At 39.0% G+C, this 21320-nt stretch overlaps 2 protein-coding genes across 2 annotated transcripts; one reads left to right on the top strand and one right to left on the bottom strand.

Annotated features, from left to right (window-relative positions):
- The first annotated feature begins 8093 nt into the window (after window positions 1–8093).
- Window positions 8094–9921, top strand: LOC139187652 (salutaridine reductase-like). The gene is made up of 5 exons (XM_070823492.1): window positions 8094–8247; window positions 8384–8630; window positions 8763–8837; window positions 9106–9288; window positions 9402–9921. The coding sequence occupies exons 1-5, from the start codon at window positions 8219–8221 to the stop codon at window positions 9783–9785; spliced, it is 918 nt and encodes a 305-aa protein (XP_070679593.1). The 5' UTR covers window positions 8094–8218; the 3' UTR covers window positions 9786–9921.
- Window positions 9922–11048: 1127 nt separating this feature from the next.
- Window positions 11049–15020, bottom strand: LOC103437353 (tetraspanin-10). The gene is made up of 11 exons (XM_029104624.2): window positions 14468–15020; window positions 13980–14092; window positions 13814–13868; window positions 13667–13722; window positions 13091–13138; window positions 12776–12824; window positions 12597–12680; window positions 12411–12478; window positions 11817–11942; window positions 11650–11725; window positions 11049–11351 (listed from the first exon to the last, which is right to left on the bottom strand). The coding sequence occupies exons 1-11, from the start codon at window positions 14519–14521 to the stop codon at window positions 11286–11288; spliced, it is 795 nt and encodes a 264-aa protein (XP_028960457.2). The 5' UTR covers window positions 14522–15020; the 3' UTR covers window positions 11049–11285.
- Between the last annotated feature and the right edge of the window lie 6300 nt (window positions 15021–21320).

Genomic DNA, 21320 nt, shown 5'->3' on the forward strand with positions numbered 1-21320 from the left:
CAAATGATGAATAATGGGTGCCCTCCAATCTTCCATCTTGGTTTCTAGAACCATTACATCCAAACTAAATCCCCTATCTAAGATGGAAGGAAGGTTTCTTGTTTAGATCTCAACATCCACGCCATACTTTCTTTCCTGTATTGGCACTCCTGAGGCTAGTTGCGCCATTTCATTGGCTGCTAAGTTAGATCCCCTAGGAATATGATTGACCGATATCTCAGATTCCCAGAAACTCAACAATTGTGTTGCTGCCATATAGTACCCCGCCATAGTGATATGTCTACACTTGAACTCGCCATTTAGCTGGTTTATTACCAACTCTGAATCACCAATGACTTCTACTTCTGCTGCCTCCAAATCCAACAGGATTTCTAGACCAATAATCAATGCCTCATACTCTGCCCGATTATTAGTATTTTCCTGGTAATCGAGCAGGAATGAGTAATAATGATAAACCCCCTGAGGATTTATAATCACAATCCCAGCCCCTGCAGCCTTCTGAGTGTGGGATCCATCGAAATACAGCTTCCAAGGAGTAATCCAGAGGCCCGTTACTCTTCTTATCTCTTGCTGGATCCAATCTTCTTTGCCCGAAACATCACTTCTTGGTGGGATCCAAACGCTAGTAACCTTCAAACTTCCTGGGATATTGATTACCTCACTTTGAGGTTCCTGATGCTCGGTCAAAAAATCAGCAATTGCCTGGCCTTTGACTGCCCTTTGGGGTACAAATTGAAAGCTGAATTCTGACAGTGCTAGAATCCACTTCCCAATCCTTCCTGCTAGCATAGGTTTTGACAACATGTACTTTATCACATCTGTTTTGGCAATGATGTGCACGTGACAAGGTAACATATAATGCCTTAGCTTGCTAGCAGTGAAATATAGAGCCAAACACAATCTCTCTACCGAAGAATATCTTGTTTCTACCTCGGTCAAAATTCTGCTGAGGTAGTATACGGCCTGCTCCTTTCCACCTTCATTATTTTGAGCTAGCAAACTCCCAATTGATTTTTCCGAAGCAGAAATATACAGCTTCAAGGGCTTTCCCCTTTGAGGTGGTACCAGCATTGGTGGAGAAGTTAGATAGGCCTTGATGTTGTCAAATGCCTGCTGGTGGGTCGGTCCCCACTCGAAATTCTCTTTATCTTTCAATCTTAGCAGAGGAGTTAGCGGCTGGATTTTGCCCGCTAAATTGGCAATGAATCTCCTCAAGAAGTTAATCTTGCCTAGTAGTCTTTGAAGTTGCACTTTGTTGGTGGGTGGAGGTGACTCCAATATTGCCCGAGCCTTGTTTTTGTCCACTTCCACACCTCTCTAATGCACCAAGAATCCCAAGAAGTTGCCCGCTCTTACTCCAAATGCGCACTTCTTTGGATTCATCTTCAATTTGTGGATCCGCATCCTTGTCAATGCTTGCCTAAGATCTATTAGATGCTGCTCTTCTGTTTTAGATTTCACCACGATGTCGTCGATATATACCTCCATGTTCTGGCCAATTAGATCATGAAAAATAGCATTAATTGCCCTTTGATATGTTGCGCCATCATTCTTGAGCCCGAATGGCATGACCAGATACTTATATGCCCCCAAATGACCAGGACACCTAAAAGCTGTTTTATGAATATCATTTGGAGCCATCTTTATCTGATTATATCCGGCATTTCCATCCATAAAAGATAAAAATTTATGCTTTGCTACTGCATCTATGGATAAATCAGCCATGGGCATGGGGTACTCATCCTTTGGCGTAGCGCCATTAATATTTCTGTAATCGACACAACATCGTACTGCTTTTGTTACAGCTTTCAAAACGGGTACAATGTTGGCCAACCATTCCATATATTTGGCTGGTCTGATAAAGCCAGCTTTCACTAGCCTCTCAATCTCTTCTTTGACCTTCTCTTCTATCTCCTTTGACATCCTCCGTGGTGCTTGCTTGACCGGTTTATATCCTTCCTTGATGGGCATTCTATGTTCCACCAAGGTTGGATCTAACCCTGGCATCTCGGTATAATGCCAAGCAAAACAGTCTTTGAATTCTTGCAAAAGACAAATAATCCTGGCCCGATCTTCGGCTCCTAATAAACCACTGATCTGTATTGGTCTTGGATCCTCCTCTGTGCCTAGATCAATAACTTCCAAAGGATCCTGAACTTCAGGTGATGGATTATTAGGTTCTGCACATAAAAATTTGACCAACTCTGGGCTCTCGGGCAAGTCGTCTGGCCCATCTAGATCATATATGCACTCGGCCATTTGAATGGCCCTATCCAGTTCTTCACTGCAAGATTCCTCTCTATTTCCATGCTGGCTGGTTGAAGCTTCTTCCTGCCATTCTTGCTCTTCCTGCTCCCTTTCTTGTCTTCTTCCCTTCCCATATACCAACAGTCTTTTAATCAGGGATCTGACTGCCATGACCTGATCTTTCTTCTTTTGTTCAGTCATTGATGGTGTAGGGAATTTGGTATGAGACATGGTCTATCCCACTCCTCCTTAGTAAGGAGCATTCCTTGTTCCAAAAGCTTTTAGGCCGTCACCTTGGTAGGGCGGTCGTTCTTATCAGCTCCTGAACATTTCAAGATTCCTACGTTGGGATTGTAGAAACTTGCTTCCGCAACATTGGCCGAGGGGAGGAACGGCCGTGTTTCGGCCTCTATTATCTCCCAAAAGCCTGGTCCTTCAATACCCACCTCATGATATACAGCCACTTGTTGATGAAGAGTGGAAGGTATGGCTAAACTTTGATGGATCCAATCTCTTCCGAGTAAGGCTCCGTAAGTGGAGGTGCAGTCCACCACAAAGAATGCCAGCATTATCTTTTTGGATCCTAAGTCCACCTCCAAAGGTAATATCCCATAAGTCCTAGTGATAGCACCTGAGAAGCTAGAGACCGTAAGGTCCGTGGGAATAAGATCTTCCGTACCTCTCCCCATCTTTCTCATCTGCTTGGCCGGTAACACGTTAACAGCTGCTCCTCTATCAATTAAAATTCTTTTGAAGGGTACATCTTCCAAGTGAGCTGAAACATATATAGGCTTCAGATGGTTGGCCAACGAAATACTCGGGCGGCTGAACACCATCTCGTCTGTGTAAATCCTCATAGGACCACCTTTGGATGCTTCTGAGGGCTCAGCCTTGCCCGAGTCTTCTTCTTCTTCTTCTGCTATCTCCACATTGACTTGTGCCATCATTGGCTCCGTTGTTAAGTAATCACCCTCCATAGTAGCAGGCTGATCAGGTCTGGCACCAAACGTGGCGGATAACACATACGCCATGTTGATGTGGAAATTACTGGGCTCGGGCAGATCCTCTTTATTGCTCCCAATCTGTTCCATAAATTCATCCAACCAGGCCATCGCATCAGCTGGAAGTAATGGTTCTGGTGCCCCCTCCCGTTGTGGTTGATCCATGCCCTCGTACAACGTTTGTTTTGGAACTTCTCCAAAGGGATCCAGCAATGGCAGAGAAAGTGGTCTTGCAACAGTTCCCATGTGAATAGGTTCTGGCTTCCATCCAGGAGTTGGTATCATGATCAGATCTTCTTGAGCTCTTCTCAAGATCCTATACTTCCCAGGATGTTGGACCTGCGGCACATGATCCCCTACCCCCTCTGCTTTGCTATTGGCATTCTCTACCTCCTTCTTATTTTGCCAACGGAGCTGGCCATTACCTCCAGATGTTGCTCTTTCCAACTTTTGATTTTTTGAGGCTTCGGAGGTAGTGGGGGTCTTCACAGAGTTCATGTATGCCTTATGCTGCCTTTGAACCCTCCTGATCATAGAGGATCCCATTGGTTTGGTAGGCTGTCCGTTCTTCCCAACTACATACCATTTTCGCCCGAGGTGGGCAGGATTCCCTTTTCTGCCGGGATTAGCTATCCTATCAGTTCTCTTGTCTTCCCTCCCCATCTGGCCATTCTGAGGATGACCTGCACCTCTTTGGATTGTGGCCTCCATTTTTTCTGCCTCGTCAGAAGCTTCATGGTTTCGAAACACTTCTGACAAAGCCTTGGGTTGGGAATCACCTCCTAAGCGTTGAAAAACGCTTCGTGAGGTGTCCTTCCTTGTTGCCTGCTTATTTTTCTCGCGGGCTTCTCTTCTTGCATCTTCTTCCTTCCTCCTGACTAACTCGTGATCAATGAGGACTCCAGCCGAGGGAATCTCGAGCTCACACTCACACTGGCATTTACTGCACATAACCATCCCCTTGATTATGGCAGCCTTTGGATACTCGGGTAGTTTGTTTATTCTCTCTGTAGGTTTTTTGGCCAGTCTTTCTTCTTCTTCCCTTGTAATCTTCCCTTTTCCTTTCTCTGCCCATGTCATATTGAGCATATTTATAGGGGCCTCTGAAAAGGGAAATGAAGGGCTGATTACGTCCATCCCGTCTGGCTGGCTGTTCCTACGTCTTTCTCCTTTAGGATGAACCACATCCATATCACTTCTAGAGCCCGTGGAGGCTTTCTCCAAGCGTTGCAGCATTTGAAATAACGTGGTCTGCAAGTCTTCTGGCATATCTGTTTTTCTATCTTCTGATTTAGTAGATCCCACCGGGCGTGCCAAAACTATGTTCGGGGCAGGAATTTCCGTAGGGGACGTTTCCTGGCCAACGAGCACACAGCTCCCCTGGAGGTTCGGCGCCGGTTGAGGGCTGCTGTCAGGCTTCTGCTTTCCTGTCGGGCTTTGTCGGGCAAGTCTCGTCGGGCAAGAACTCGTCGGGCAAGTCTCTTCGAGCAAGGCTGAAAGAGAAGGACAACGTTAACTTTGAGAGGTGCCTTTGTGGGGCCTTAGGTGTAGGCCTTAAGGCTCACAATCAAGGTTAACATTGTAGTGCTCAGGCGTGCCACTGCCATCTTTAGCACGGCAGATGTCGAATGGATGTCAAGTTTTAGTTGTGAATATGCATATGCCCGAGGAACCGTGTTAGATATAACAGGCGCCTTTGTGAGGCCTTAGGTGTAGGCCTTGAGGCTTCCTATCAAACTAAATCAGCACTTGAGCATATTATATTCGGTCTTTATGGTTGTCGGGGTCTGATAACTATTATATTTCTGATTATCCGAGTCTGCGAGGTAGAGCGAACCCAAATAGGTGCCTCTGTGGGGCCTTAGGTGTAGGCCTTGAGGCTTCCTATTAGAGTCTGTTCTTATACTCAAACCATTTAGACCGCAGAATAGAATGAATCCAGATAAGTGCCTTTGTGGGGCCTTAGGTGTAGGCCTTGAGGCTTCCTATCAGACTCCATTCCATACTTAAGCGTTCTATAATAATCATGATATAATAGAAATAAAACCAGGAGGTAGGTCGATTACTTGCGCCCCAAGTAACTTCGGACTTCTCGTTTATCAAGGATTATCGTGGATGGGTTAAGTCCACTAAAGTTCTTTTTTATGCTTTGAGGCCAAGGACTTTTAAACTAATCAGATTTACATGCCTGCGGGCTTAGGACTTGGATCTGATTTAAACACTGAAGATACATGTAAATCGGATCCAAGTACTGAGAAAGCTTTGTCATCATGATTTTGCTAGAAACAACTTGCATATAACTAGAAATATACAACATATTGCTAGACTTTAAAGAAAGAGAAGACAAAGACAGAACAAAGCAGGTCGGGCAAGATTAAACCTTATCAATTAAGGCCGATCGTCTTGCAGGTCCCTATCTTTGTAGTTCTGTCAAGGGTCTGAAAGCTTAAAGGAGGAGAGGGGAAGGGAGAATACAAAAGGTGAATCGATACTACAACAAGTTTGAACAAGGTAGCAGAGCTATTACAAAGGTTAGGAGAAAAGACTATCCCGCGGGGGATGAAGGCTTGGGCTGACTACAGCTTTGTTTTGAAAGGCAAATCTGGCTTTTTGAGCAGAGTTTGTGCTTTTGTTTGTTTGATTGAGTGTCCTTGTCTTTGTCTTCTCTTCCTCTTTTTATAGACGACTTGGTTTGGCTCCTGTAGCAACAGCTTTGCCCGAATGCAGTCTGAGGGTGATGACTCATCAGTTTTATTACATGTAATGCCCCATAAAGTACTTTATGGGCTGTGCAGTCTGATCAGTCTACACCACTTGGTCCTTGGGTAGGTATGCAAGTGGCCTTTGTGAATTGTATCAAGTCAGAAAAGGCCCTTTCCTGCTTTCCCAAGTTTCGGTCGGGCTTTGATCTTCTATTCCTCCAGGCCTCCTTTTGGGCCGACTCCATCCTTGGGCCAAAAATCAAGTTTTGATCCAAACAACCCCAATTACTCAAATTTACACTGTCCCTCCTTCCCGCCAAATCACGACCTTTCGATATCAGCTTCCTCAGGTCCAGCGGCGGCGCTGCAATCGATCTCGTCGTTCCGTCCGGTCGAACCGACGGGAGCGGTTCAACAATCGGCCCATCCTTTTCGTTCCACAAATCTTCTGCGCCTTCCTTCATGAACCGATCGACAAGTGCCTTCAGGTGCTGGTTCGGGTTCATCGGGCTGTGCCCGGTTCCAGTACTCGAAAACGGGTCGGGCTTGCCGCCCATAGGTCGGGTCAGAATGAGCCTGCAGAGAAGCTTGGAGAACTGTCTCGGACACTCCATAAGCATCGAGGCGGACATAGTTTGCGGTCCAGCAGGGTAGGATCCACCAATGGAAAGGGTTTTACTGGTTTAGGGTTTAAGGAGGACGATTGGGATGCTCCTACTTTCCGGTGTTGTTGCCCAAACTGGCATCTAGGTCGTGCGCATGACCCGGTTTGATCGAATCTGAGCCTTTCGTTTTGATACCTGAAAATCAACGGCTGTGATGAATATTTATAGAACAAGCAAATGAAGCTAAAAATATTTTCTTTAAAAACGTTTTTGGTTATTTTAAAAGTATATTCAAACGAATTCTAAAGTATTCGATCCAGCTCTATCGCTTTCAACCAACGGCGGAGCCAAGTACGAGGCTACCTTGGGCTATAGCCTAGGTAGCTCTTGTGGAACAAACCAATTATTCCCTGTATTTCATTTATTTTTATATTCATCTCACTATTAGCCCATGTATGTTTTTTATTTATTTACTTCATTGACCAATACTATTTATTTCCTAACAAAATCTATTTTACACTTCATATACAATCCATTTATGGTTAATCGTGACAATAATTACTTACTCTAATAGCGCTTTTAATTCAGTTTTTGAATTATTTTATGCATGACTTTTATCTATTTAAAAAGTTTTACAGTGTGTTCATTTTTTTCTGTTTAGAGTACTAGTAATTATTCCCTTAACTTATAGTTCTTAAATTGAAATTTTTTAGAGTACTATTCCTTTTTTTGTTTACGGGATGAAAATTTTAGAGTATTAGTAACTATTCCCTTACCTTGTAGTTCTTAGATCGAAAATAATGCATCCGACCCCTTAACCCTAATTTCTTAACCACAAATTCTCCCCAGTTTCGCCAAATCCAATTTGTCTCTCTCATTTGAAAAATATTTTAAAAAAATACTTTTGAACAAAAAAAAAAAGGAAAATAAATACATAAATAATGCTACCTTGTACTTGTCCAATCCCATGGAAAACCTACATGCTTGGGTCTTCATTAATTTCTTGAAATTTGAATGAATCTGGCCCTCTTTCGAGGATTTTGCATCTTACATATATATCTTCGTCAAACATCTTCGTGCAACTCATCCGCATCATGCAAACAAACAAAGAAAGAGGGAACGAAAATCGTGTTGAAGACCACTTACAAATGAAATTATAATGTCATGTCGATGTAAAACAATTATCAGCCCACTAATTACTGTTTTAAAAAATTAATAACAATGCATATCAAGTTTTTCTTTAAACACATGACTAAACTGAATTGACATGTCAATGACGAATAATAAATTACCAACTAGTTCGTTAGCTTGTAAATATGAAAGCAGAACGATATTTTTCTTCTAAAGTTGTAACAGATTCTGAGTTCAAATTTTTTTTGTCCTCCAAAATAATACATGTTCAACTCAAAAAGTAATTGAAAGTGTTTGAAATGTATATATTCATTATTAAGAATTAGATTAATTAGAACAGTAAAAGTGGAAATATCATATTATGTCATGGCATACGTGACCGGTACCGACTCATTGATTGGACCAACTTTGACAAATCAATAGCCGATTGACTATAAATACAGACCAAGAACACCGAGCAGTGAAGCACATACAATTGAAGTCCTTGTAAACCATCTGAAATTTATCATCCACATCCAAGTCGACGACAAAAATGGCAGAAATCAGTTTCGGGTCTAAGAGGTACATCAATCTTTCGTTTATTCGTTCGTGAGACAAGTGAATGAATGATTATTTTGGAGTGTTAACTGCTGAGAACAGTTCCGGATTAGTCATGATTTGAGTAATGTTATGTTAATTTTGGTTTTTTTTTTCATAGGATTGCGGTTGTTACTGGAGGCAACAAAGGGATTGGATTTGAGATTAGCAGGCAATTAGCAGCTAATGGAGTTGGGGTGGTGTTAACTGCAAGAGATGTGAGGAGGGGAACAGAAGCCGTTGAGAAATTGAAGGCTTCTTATGGCCTCTCTGATGTGGTATTTCATCAGCTTGATGTAACTGACCCATCTAGCATTGCCTCTTTGGCTGAATTTCTCAAAACTCAACTTGGAAAACTTGACATTTTGGTAATTTCTCTAGCTTATTTCTACGCATTTCTAAATGGCTTGTAGCTCAAGTAATTAAGAGCGGCGGACGTCCTGTTAAAAATATATATAATCTGCTGGTTATAGTATATAAATATTTTCTTCATATTGTAGGTAAATAATGCAGCAGTTATCGGATCCGTATTCCTCACAGATGACAAAGAGAAGTTAGCAATTGGGCCTGATGATGTAAGTTGTTGAAAACTCTAACAATGTCCGTCAACAATCTAGTACCCTCTCTCGTGTAGGATGAATCTACACACGGAAAGGCATACAGATTCAGACAACCATATACATAATAAATAATATGCAACAGGGGTAGGGATTGAGGGATGCAAACCAAGGACCTCGATCGTGAAAATAAGATATTAGAAAATAGATCGAAATACGTAGATCAACTTTAGTGAACATTACTCTATAATACACATCATATTCACAAGAGCAAATGATCATGCAGCTTATAGGTCCCAAAGCAGGAAATAAGAATCAAGTCCTAAAACAAACCTACGAGACAGCAGGGGATTGCTTAAAAACAAACTACTATGGAATTAAGCAACTCACGGAAGCACTCATTCCACTCCTTCAACAATCTGACTCGGCAAGGATCGTCAATGTCTCCTCTCAATTGGGACAACTAAGGGTACACGTCCGAAACCCTTGTCTCAAATCTCCCATTCATATTGTTAGACTGACAACATAACATAAGATGCAAGATAACATCACATTATCGAATTAATTTTTCAATTTTTTTAGGTTATTCCAAACGAGAAAGCGAAGAAGGAGCTAGTAGATGGTGATAGCCTCACAGAAGAGAAAGTGGACAACCTTGTTGAGGGATTTTTGGAGGATGTGAAGCAGAATTTGGTTGAAGCCAAAAGCTGGCCAACCAATTTCTCTGCCTACACTGTATCCAAAGCCGCTCTGAATGCTTATACAAGAGTTTTGGCTAAGAAGTATTCCAACAAAATTGCTATCAACGCCGTGTGTCCGGGTTTTACTGACACGGACATGAACAATCACACTGGAGTCTTCACAACTGAAGAAGCTGCAAAAGGTCCTGTGAAGCTGGCTTTGCTGCCTGATAATGGAGTTTCTGGCCTTTTCTTCGAACAGACTGAATTGTCAACCTTCGAATGAAAATTTGAAATTGTGAAATAATTGGTCTATTTTTCGTCTCTTAATATATCTATATGCACATGTGACATGTACTCCTAAGCACAATGTGTTCTTAATAAAAATATATGTCAAGTTTTAATGAAGTTTCAATTATAAATCTCTTGTTTTAGGTGACAACTCAACCAACATTTGCTACGTCTTCAGTCATTTGGGTGTTTTAGTTGAATTTCTTCTTTGCCACGTCTTCAGTTTCTTTGTGGATTTGGCTAAAATAATTACATGTATTTAATACATAGCCAACATGCAAGTAGAGGCCTTAAACAAGACTATCCTGCAATGCTTAAAGAATAGACTTGTAAAGAAAAGCAAGTGGACATATGAGTTGCCTGGATTTCTATAGGCACTATCGCACAACTGTTCGAAAAGCAACTAGGGAAACCCCATTCTCCATGGCCTATGGGACAAAAGCCATCATTCCCAGTCCAAGTTATCATCATGCCTAACTTTTATACTCAAGAACAAACCACATTGGAGAACGACGGAATCTTCAAGTCCGACCTTGACTTTGCCAAGAAACGCAAAGAATGCGATTGCCACCTATCAACAGCATATTCAGTTGTACTACAACAAAGGCATTAAACCTCAAAGCCTTCAAGTTGGAGATATGGTTCTAAGAGAAGTGGTCTTCAGAGAAGTCTTCAAGAACACAGAGTACCAAGAGAAGGCAAGCTCAGAACAAACTGGGACGGATTAGACATAGTCGTCGGAGTAGGAATGAAATGAACCTACAATTTGCAGCATGTGGATGGAACTCCGATTACCAAAAAGTGGAATATCCCCAAGCTTAGGCGTACTACTAGGAATTTGAACACCGTAGCCTGCGCCAAGACAAGTCCGTGAAGAACCGATCTCTTTAACGCCCCACCATATTCGTCATAGATGATCCTCAATGTAAAACTTACATGGTATCATCTTTCTAAATACTACACCAGTGATTTAATTCTCCTTCCCAGGATATGTAGGCAGTCATTTTCGTTATCCAGTGAATTAAGGGGCATTCTCCTCTTAATGATCTTCATATCATACTTTCCCAATCAAGCACTACTCCCAAATCTCATTACATTTCTCCCAAATTTCGAATTCTCATTCGAAAACGGCTGTACGGACTCACCGTCCGAATCAAAATTCGAGTCGTCGGAAGAACTATCATTTCTCCGAAATCGCCCTCGACTCTACGCCGAGTAGTTCCTACTCCCACCATAATTGCCACCCAAATTACTCAAATTTACACTGTCCCAAGTAAAGAAATGATATAATTTGTTTCCGTAGCATCACAAAGCATTTTTATACAATCTTTAGGCAGATAGCCTCTAGGTAGAAAGTACTTCCCCATTGTATGATGGAGCACTTTCTTTGTCTAAATTGTATAAAAGAAATCACTCACAGGTTGCTTGAATGGATTTTCAGGACTACATAGTTTCTTCGCCCCTAAGAGCGTTTCTGATAGCAGAGGTCCTCTTGTTAATTTTTGGAACGGACTCTTGCAGCATTTCGTCTTGCACAGCATCCCACGAAATATATCATAGACTGGTATTGCACAAAAAGGAATGTCATGACATCAAGCACTTACAGGAGAAAATTGATAGTAAAAGATGGTAGAACCGTAGAACGCAAGTTATTGCAGTCTTCTCAACAGAGACTATATGAATATAGTAGATGTTTATTCTCTAATCTTTAGCCGTGCATCACATGCAAAATGTCTGCTCTTGATCGTTAAATTTTGGAAATGTTTGATAATGTTATCATAATATACATAGTTGAGCTTTTGTTATTAAGTGAAGAAAATTCAATGGTTGTGATTAAATAAATAGAGAGAATGCCTCACCAAAACAACAAACAGAGCAACATTAAAGATCGCGACCAGTCTCCACTCAGTTTTCATGTATTGTGCAACTCCAGCCCTTGAAAATGATTGATGAATAGTGCTCAGACTTGAGTAAATTTATACACAAGAAGACACAAAAAAAATTGAGATAAAGGTGTGATGATTACTTGCAGGAATCACAATTGTAACACTTGGTGTCCCGGGCATTTTTGTAAAGTTTGCAGTCCTTGTTCAAACTAACTGGATGGAAGCTCATGTCATAGTATGACGCATTAACAGCAGGATAACCGCATCTAGGAATAAAGTTGAATCCCAGCAATTGATAATATCAGTAAGATGGAGTTTCACTAGTCTGAAATATGCATATAAACTAATAAACTTCCATGAACTACACAAAACGGTCAACAAGAAATAAAGTGCAACTTCTTACATGGTGAGGATATAATTCCTAACCCCCCCCCCCCCCAAAAAAAAAAAAAACACACCAACTGAGATGATAAACATTCACTAACACAAATATGTAAAAGTATGAGACGATAATATAAAATAATTAAGTATATGAAATAGACAATTGAAGTGCATGGTACATACTAGATAACATGTGAAACATGCACTTTTTAAAATATAAAAGTATATAATACAAAAATAACCATTCTGATTTTGCAATGCTGGAAACCAGAAAGACAGTCAGCAGGATGAGGCGCGGAAACTTACCAAACAACAAAAGACACAGAAATGAAAACAAGAAGTATGGCACCTACTCAGATGGTGGTCGACAACAACCAGCCTCCACAGGGGTTAGCTTTGCCAATTTGTATTGCTTCAGAGTCTGAATCCAACAAGCGAAGTGAAAGAAATTAAGTCAATCGGAAAAGAGAGAAGGTAAAGGAAATCACAACTATATTATGCAGACAAATAAGCAATTTAAACAAGTTTGACTAGTGCACCTTATACTTTTTTGGTAGGTCATTGCAGTCATTAGATTTCACAAGACAACTCTTTAAGTGCTTCCAGTTTTGCGTATTGTTCAACTAAAACACGAAAGTGAGTAACTGATATAACAAAACGCATAACAAAGCGGACACTCCATATCATCATTAAACTGCAAAAGAAAAATGGAACTCACTTGTTTTAGAAACCATGGACTGTAATCATGGAGTTGATACTCCTTGTACCTGTCCCCAGACGAGAAAAAAGAGGATGAAAAAACGTTTTGTATTTTATTCCTACAGTGGTTAGAAGTGCATTCTTTTGACGAAATAAAAATTGAAACTTGTGCCTCTCTAGATGATTTGAAGCTACTAAACTTTTACAGCCGCTATTTTCTGTATCCTAATCATTTCAAAGTTCTGCTCAGACAATATTTCAGGAGTAGATACCACAAATCAAGATCATACCCTCCCATAAAGCAAGTCGAGCGACCACAAAATAATTTGCATACCTCAAGCCAACCACGCTATGACCAGAGCCATTATTTGTGACAATGAACCTGCAAGTAAAGGCAGAAAATTATGCAACGTCTAACTCGTACACACCAAATAAAACTGGGCCCTCGTACAAATATTATGAAACTGGTACAATGAAAATTAAACCGTTAAGGAGCAAATATTGAATTGGGTTGAACTGCAGTAATTCAAAAAAATCACATGTATGGTTATCGACTATCGAGAAAACATTTAAATACTTATAGAAGATCACAATCAACATTATCTTCACAGACAGAATCGAGAACAGAAGCATATGGACAAAAATGCAATCGAGCCGATGAAGTACTTTCAAGAACAAAAAATATATGCAAAAGCATGCCCACTTCATTGTGACTACCACAAGTCTACAATTTTCTTAAACTCCCGATCAAAATGTCAAACTGCATAAAAGTACTGACTTCTTCTCTTATATTTTCAAATACTTATCCAGTCAACTGGCGTAGGAAAAAAAAATCAGATAATAGATTAATGGGATATGAAGTACAAACTGAGATAGGGAGAGTGTTGAGCTTCAGATGATGTTTACTTACGCTAATACCGTGAACACCAGGATTCCCACCAATATGAAGCACAACAGAATCAGATACTGCACATGAGAAGTCAAGGAACAAACAAGAACGAACGACAGCAAAACAATCTCAATCAAAAATCAACCAAAATTCATTTACTAAGGATACAATCCACAAGAGTATGGAGCTATTTTTCATTGCACCCAAGAAGCCGATTATTGATCTAACAGCCAAAGCACACAAGTATAAGTAGATTTCTCGAGATCAATACAAAGTTACAGAGTGGAATCGAAGAATGCATACAAACTCGGGTGGTAAAGAAAGCAAAGCATACATTAAAAAGATGACTGCACCAATGCCTATAACGGGGAGCGTGAGGGATCTCCGACAGCCATCGTGATGAGTACTCATCCACACCCCGAAAACTACGACAACAATTGCTAAGAGCTGCATACCAAACATAGTAAGACATCATCAAATTTATGTACACAACATATAAACTAGAGCTGCTCATTGGTTAGCTAACCAGCTACACAAGTTTCAACAGATTCTCTCCAACAATTTGAATGACAACGTAAGAGCAAAGACTGAAAATTTTGCAAACAAAACATCAATCTGGTAAGAAACAAGCAAATATAGGATGAAAAATCCAAAAACCAAATCACAGTATCAAACTCAAACCCATAAACAGAACCAAACCCATCCTTAAAACGAACAAATACCCAGAAACGGGGCAAACAAAAAGGACAAAAAAGAAGCAATCTTTTCGTTTTTTTTTTTCAGACAGATTTTTACAGAAAGATGAAAACTTTGAAAGATTACCATGGTGAGAAAGTTGACCCATCTGATGATAAATGTGCTTGTTCCCATTCCCATTTCTTCCTTCTTTTTTCTTTCTAAATCCCCCCTCTCTTTTTTTTGGTACCAAAATCTAAATTCCTCTCACTACTTGAACTTTTATCAAAATCTAATCTTTCTGAACTTGCAGAAAATAAGAAGCAAGAGGAGAGAAATGTCAGAGATTTCTTCTCAGGCTCCGAAGCTGCATTCAGTACAAATTGGCCACTTGCTTCTGCGGCTCTGAGAGCCGATAAAGTGGCACTTGAAATTTGAAGCAGAAGGGGGCCCAAAGGGGATAATGCTGAGTTCAGAAGGGTATTTTGGTCAATGGAGAACCGCCTGCACATGGTTCATGATCCATGGGATTTACCAGCGGACACACGACACCGAGATAACCGAAACAACAACAAAGGCAACCGGTAATTCGGGGTCATAAAATTGACTCGAAATTGATGTTTAACTTGCAGTCAAAGGTGAAAGTATAACGTTGACTACTGCCGATGTAGTTCGGTTCGCTGTGGGCGACATGGCGTCGGTGCGAATCTCTGTCACACAACTTAGATTCTTCAGACATTTGTTACCAGACACGACAACAAGTTTCTTTTATTTCGGTAATTTGTTAAAAATACAAAATGGATTTGAACCAAGTATTTTCGACAAATTATTTTATTTCATTAAAATATTTTTTATGTTATGAATGGAGGTGTGAATGCCTTGAGTATAGGCAACCAGATATGACGGTAGCTTTACAATGTTGTCGAGAAAGAGTCTTGGTAAGATTGGTAGGTTGAAAAACATGGTCGACCAAATAAGATCAAGGAAGAATGAAAACTTTTATATAAAGAGATATTTGCATCATTGAATAAAAATAACACAAAAAGAGAGAAAAGCATACGAAATAAAAGAAAGAAAGAGAGAAAGAAAGAAGAGATATGCACGAGAAAATACCAATGAGTTAAGCTAGAGAGAAGAGATAATACTGAGAGTTATTTTGTACTCCTATTATTTCAGATAATAAAAAAAAGTACTACTGCTGCCCCGAAGATATAGGCACATTTGTCAAACCTTATAAATATTGTGTCTTATTTACTTTATATTCCACTGCATACTTATCCTCAATTTCACAATACGTTATCAGTACGAGAAACTTTCGTATCAGTGGAAAGCACAACACCATAAATCCGGTGAAGCAATACTTACCTTTCACCTATGTCGGCTAGAATCTCATAGATAAGAAAATCCTTTTACTTTATCTTCATACTTTTGTACCACTAATTTTCTTAAAGCAAATGTACATCTGACTATATAACTATTATTATTATTGACAGAAAATCTGACAACCATGTAAATAGTCTCTAAACTCTAACTTCCTGACCTTGGATTGAAATACTTCCTTATTGAAAGTTGTTTGTCTGCCCATTACCTATAACATATTCAAATTTCAGGAAATCCAACGATGCGTTTGTTGTAGATGTTAAACACCAACCTAGTTTCCAATTCCATAGAAAACTGGACAATCATCTTATAAGTGCCAAAACCTCATTTGTAGTTTAGATCGAAACGGGTTCTTTCACAAAAGTTGTTCGTTATCCTCTTATTCATATCATACTAAAATTTGGGTTAGATCCAACAGTTTGGTCTTCCTATAATTCTCAAACACTACCGTTGACACATGACCATGATTAGAAAGAAAAAGGGAAGTATAGTGAGTTAGTATTTAAATTTTTCTTATCATTATTAATCTTGTTATTAATGTGTTTGGCGCGGTATAATTACCAATCATATGTTAATATATATGTGAATGGCGCGGCATCAACGCCCTTCTTATAATAACAATTATTATATTTAAGTTTTGATATTTATGTGAATGGTGCTGATTAAAGCCTTTGTCACAATCATTAGTTATTTAAAGCAATTTGTTAATAGTGGTTGGAATTATCACCCTATGCTTTAATTTATTTATTGTGCTACATTTTGTTATGATAAGTATATATAGGACCAGAAGTTCCTTGATCAAATTAGAATCTGAAGTTTCTTGATCCTCATCATATAAAAAGATCGAACTTGAAGTTCCTTAATCATTAGCATATATAAAGATTGGATATGAAGTTCCATCATATAAAATGATTGGACCAAAAGTTCCTTGATTGATGTAAATGGTGACTATAAATTTCTTAACAGTAATGTTATTCTTACCATATTTTCATACCATATTTGTATATCATCTTATGTGGCATCTGATGTGGACAACCACATCATTTAAATTAGTCAGAATTTAATTTAAATTAAAAACCATTTAATAAACCAATAATTTAAAAAAAATTGCTGGAATTAAATGATGATTGTGAAATTAAATGTTGTTTCTATCCCTTTCTCGCACAAATCTAAATCCAGTTTCTGTAGGAATAGTTTTGTATCGGATCGATCCAAACAGGGCATAGAAATGGACAACGCCAACGTCGAAGCCGGTGCAGAAAACGAGTTCTGTGGCCAGAGGGGTCGTAAGTATCACCTCGTCGTCGACAACGATCGCGTGGTGCTCAAGATGTCGCCCATGGATCCTTCCTCCTCTTCCCCGACTTCTCTCCCCATCCACTAAACTTCACTCAAGTATGTACGTTGTCTTTATCTGAGACTTAGGGAATTGAATGGTGGTTAAAGAATGAATTTTGTTGTGTTTAATGGGTTTATTGTGGAAAATGAGTTAAACCAACAAGTTCATTTGATGCTGTAAGCTTTGTGTATGATGGAGTATTGTCGAAAATCAGTAAAAACTCTGGCTTTGATGGGTTTTCTAGGTTTTCTTCGATTTCATGATATGGGTGTTCTTCGAAATTTGATGAGTTCGATGAAACCGGTTGTTTCTTGAAGATCCGGACCTCGAACAAAAAAGAATAGTATAGCTCCATTACTTCGTCTGCTTGAGGCAACTGGAAAAAAAAATGGTGTGAAAGTGGAAGAATAAACAGGAGAAGAAGCAGGATTGAACGAGGAAGGAAGGAGAAGGCTCATCGTATGCCACAATCACCATTTAATTTCAGTTTGTTTTTTAATTATTGGTTTATTAAATGATTTCTAATTTAAATTAAATTCTAATTAATTCAAATGATGTGGCTATCCACATCATATGCCACATAAGGTGGTATATAAATATGGTATAAAAACATGGTAAGAATAGCATTACTGATTTCTTAATCCATGTACAAATTAAGTATGAGCATGAATTCCAAAAATATAAACATAAAAGTTTTAATGATGTCGACATCGAGAATGAATTTCGAGTACATATGAATAATGTTTTGACTGGAAGTTCAAATATAAATAACGTTAAGAACTTGAAGTTCTAACATTTTCTGTAGACATGTGTTATATATAGTATGAATTAAGTATCGTAAGTTCCGTCATACCTGAATTTCTTCCTTTTTAGGAATAAGAAAATGGTGAACTTAGCAAAACTTGATTTTGTTACTATCGACATCTTATACAAGAGATACTTTCATGAATTCATAATGCCCAAGAATTCACGGGGAAGCATGTGATATTAGAAAACATATTTGCTTAAAAACACATTGAATCATATTCATGGAACCAAAAGTTTCCATCGTTTATTCATTGATTCATATTAATGAAACTAGAAGTTTCCATAGTTTCCTATATCTAACAAATTGAACCAGAAGTTTCAGACATGTATAAAACCCAAAAAGAGGGAACTTTTCTATACATACACCTGAATTACAACTAAAACAACAACAACAACAACAACAAAAGGAAAAATGGGAGCTTTCACAAAAGTTGATCATGTGAAACCTCAGTACTTGACAGAACTCTAGAAGGAAAATGCACAGAAGGTTGATCATTTGAAGCCTCAGTACTTGGTAGAACTCTAAATAGTGGAGGCAATAGATGACTTCGGAATAAAGCCACGAACCTCTTATGGTCATTTTGAATCTGACTTTCAAATTCCTGCAGCTAGTTGAGGTTTTTTTTCATGTTGGTCGAGTAATTATTTGCAAGTATGTGCAACTCTGTATTCTTATGTTTGAGTCCTCTAATCTCTTGTCTAAGATTTGCCACCTCCGCCATTAATGATTCAACTTGGTGAGTTCGAGCAAGTAGACATTGGCCCATGTTGGATACCAAACTCACACACTAAATACTAAAAGCCAAAGAGTCTTGAAAAGCCAATTCATCAAACCTTTTTGAAAGTATTTTTTTGTCTTTTGGGAGTGAGAAGGTTCTTAGCTACTACTACAACATTTATATCATTTTTCATCGCAGAGTCCCCAACCATAAGAGGACCATTAGAGGATAAGAAAGATGGGTGCCATATATTGTCCTAAAAAGGCACGTCTGCATCTTCCACAACATTCAAATCAAAACAATGATCAGATGGGCAAGCCATTTCCAGAAAAGATGAAAGAAAATGAAACCAGATAAAGTGAAATCTCATAAATACAACATAAGCAATTTTCATAGGCGGGCAACTTTCTGAGTGTGCATTTTGGATACAATTGATGTCTCAATAAAAGAAGAGGGAACATGGCCACTTGTACAAAAATTGAAGAGACACCGCTTTCCGAATTTTAAAAGTTGGATTTTCCTGAATAAAGTTAATTGGCACTTCTTAGACACAACCTTAGCTTTCTGGGTATCAAGGACAACTCTGCCAAAATATATCTGACAAAGTTGAAGCATGTGAATTTTATTGTTCCAACTACGCTACTATTGTTGACACGTGTGAATAAGAAAGTCCTAACAACACCACTACCTGCTATTAGGAAATCCCTCTATATGTTGACCTTCGTCCTTTTTCTTCAAGAGCAAAAGTATCTCATATCATGTTTTTTCCCTATCTTTTCCTTTGCCCTTGCTTTTGTCTACAAACAAGGAGAAAGAAAGCAATTAGTTGGAACTTGAAATCAAACTTCTGATCTAAAACTGATTTCTTAGAACCTTTCCTTGATTGCTTACCTTGCATTGCTCTCGAGTAGTTATCAGAAGAGAATGCTTTGAATGATATGTTTATTCTTCTCTGGAAGAGGTATAATATACAATCCTAAGCCTAATCAAATAGGGAAGAATAATTATAGGAGATTACAAAAAGATTTCTCCAGATTACACTGGATCCATCCTAAACTAGGAAATTCTAAATTATAGGAAACTATACAAGTCAACACTCCCCCTCAAGTTGGTGCATATATGTTACACATGCCCAACTTGTCCAGAAACTTAGAAAACTTTTCACTAGAAACTGCTTTGGTGAGAATGTCAGCTATTTGATCTTTCGTTCTGATTGGAGGCACTTCAATTTTTTTACCTTCTAGCTTTTCTTTAATAAAGAACATGTCAACCTCTACATATTTAGTTCTATCATGTTACACCAGATTATGAGTAATATCGCAAGTAGCCTTATTATCATAAAACAACTTCATCGGTTGACTATGTTTGACACCCAAATCTTGTAGTAGTAGTTTAAGCCATAAAATCTCACAAATACAAAGGACCATACTTCTGTATTCTGCATCTGCACTCAATCTTGTTACTACTCCCTACTTCTTGCTTCTCCAAGTAACTAGATTTCCACCAATAAAGGTGAAGTAACCTGATGTTAAGCGTCTATCATTACTCGAACCGGCCCAGTCATCATCTGTATAACCTTCAATACTAAAATGACCATTCTTCTTAAAAAAAAAATCCCTTTCCCCGAACTTCCTTTCAAATAACTCAATATCCTCATAAATGCGTTCATGTGTTGTTTTTCTGGATCATGGATGTATTGACTAACAACACTTAAGGCATGAGCAAGGTCTGGTCTAGTATGTGCCAAATACATTCATCTTCCCACTAACTGTTGATACCTCCCTTTATCTACCAGTACTTAGTTTAAATCAATGCTCAACTTCATTCTTTCTGCTTACGGAGTAGTCACATGTTTGCATGCTGACATGCCTGTTTCTTTTAACAGGTTAAGAATATACTTTCTCTGTGACAGGAAGATTCTTGACTTGCTCTTTGATACCTCAATCCCAAGAAAATATTTCAAATACCCAAGATCATTCATCTCGAATTTTGTACTTAAATATTTCTATAAGGTTGCACGTTCATCCGGATCATTGCCGGTAACTACCATGTCATCCACATATACAATGAGTGTTGTAAGCTTTTCGTTCCAACGTTTCAAGATCAACTTGTGAGCACAGTTGCTTTGCTTATATCCAAATGCTCTCATAGACTTGGTAAATCTATCGAACCACGTTTTTGGAGACTGCTTCAACCCATACAATGATTTTTGAAGCCTGCACACATTTTGTCTATGCATATCTGGAACGTTACTCCCTAGTGGGAGTTCCATGTAAATCTCTTCTGTCAAATCTCCATGCAAGAAGGCATTATTCACATCGAACTACTGTAATGGCTAATTAAGATTTGCAGTCAAGGACAACAAAACATGGACTGTATTGATCTTAGCCACAGGGGCAAATGTATCCTTATAGTCGATTCCATATTTTTGAGTGTATCCTTTTGCTACTAGTGTATCTTTTTGCTACTAGTCTTGCCTTGAAGCAATCCACCACCTCATCAGCTTTGTACTTCACCGTATAGACCCATTTGCATCCCACAGGTTTCTTGCCGGCTAGCAAGTCTGTGATCTCCAAGGTAGCATTCTTCTTCAAAGACTTCAACTCTTCATTCATTGCTGCTTGCCAACGTGGATCAGCTAAAGCCTCATGCACACTGTTATGAATAGATACAGTAGATAATTAATGCACAAATGACTTATTTGATTCTGACAGGGGACTGGTAGACACATAATTACTTAACGGGTATAACATAT

Source organism: Malus domestica, chromosome 06 (assembly GCF_042453785.1).
Source record: "Malus domestica chromosome 06, GDT2T_hap1".
Lineage (NCBI taxonomy): Eukaryota > Viridiplantae > Streptophyta > Magnoliopsida > Rosales > Rosaceae > Malus > Malus domestica.

Coding starts and splice junctions, on each gene's coding strand:
- LOC139187652 (XM_070823492.1), top strand. CDS start 8,219: ATGGCAGAAATCAGTTTCGGGTCTAAGAG. Junction 8,248..8,383: donor ATCAGTTTCGGGTCTAAGAG/GTACATCAATCT, acceptor TTTTTTTCATAG/GATTGCGGTTGTTACTGGAG. Junction 9,289..9,401: donor CTCAATTGGGACAACTAAGG/GTACACGTCCGA, acceptor CAATTTTTTTAG/GTTATTCCAAACGAGAAAGC.
- LOC103437353 (XM_029104624.2), bottom strand. CDS start 14,521: ATGGGAATGGGAACAAGCACATTTATCATCAGATGGGTCAACTTTCTC. Junction 12,825..13,090: donor CATAGCGTGGTTGGCTTGAG/GTATGCAAATTA, acceptor GTCTGGGGACAG/GTACAAGGAGTATCAACTCC. Junction 11,726..11,816: donor TACAATTGTGATTCCTGCAA/GTAATCATCACA, acceptor ATCATTTTCAAG/GGCTGGAGTTGCACAATACA.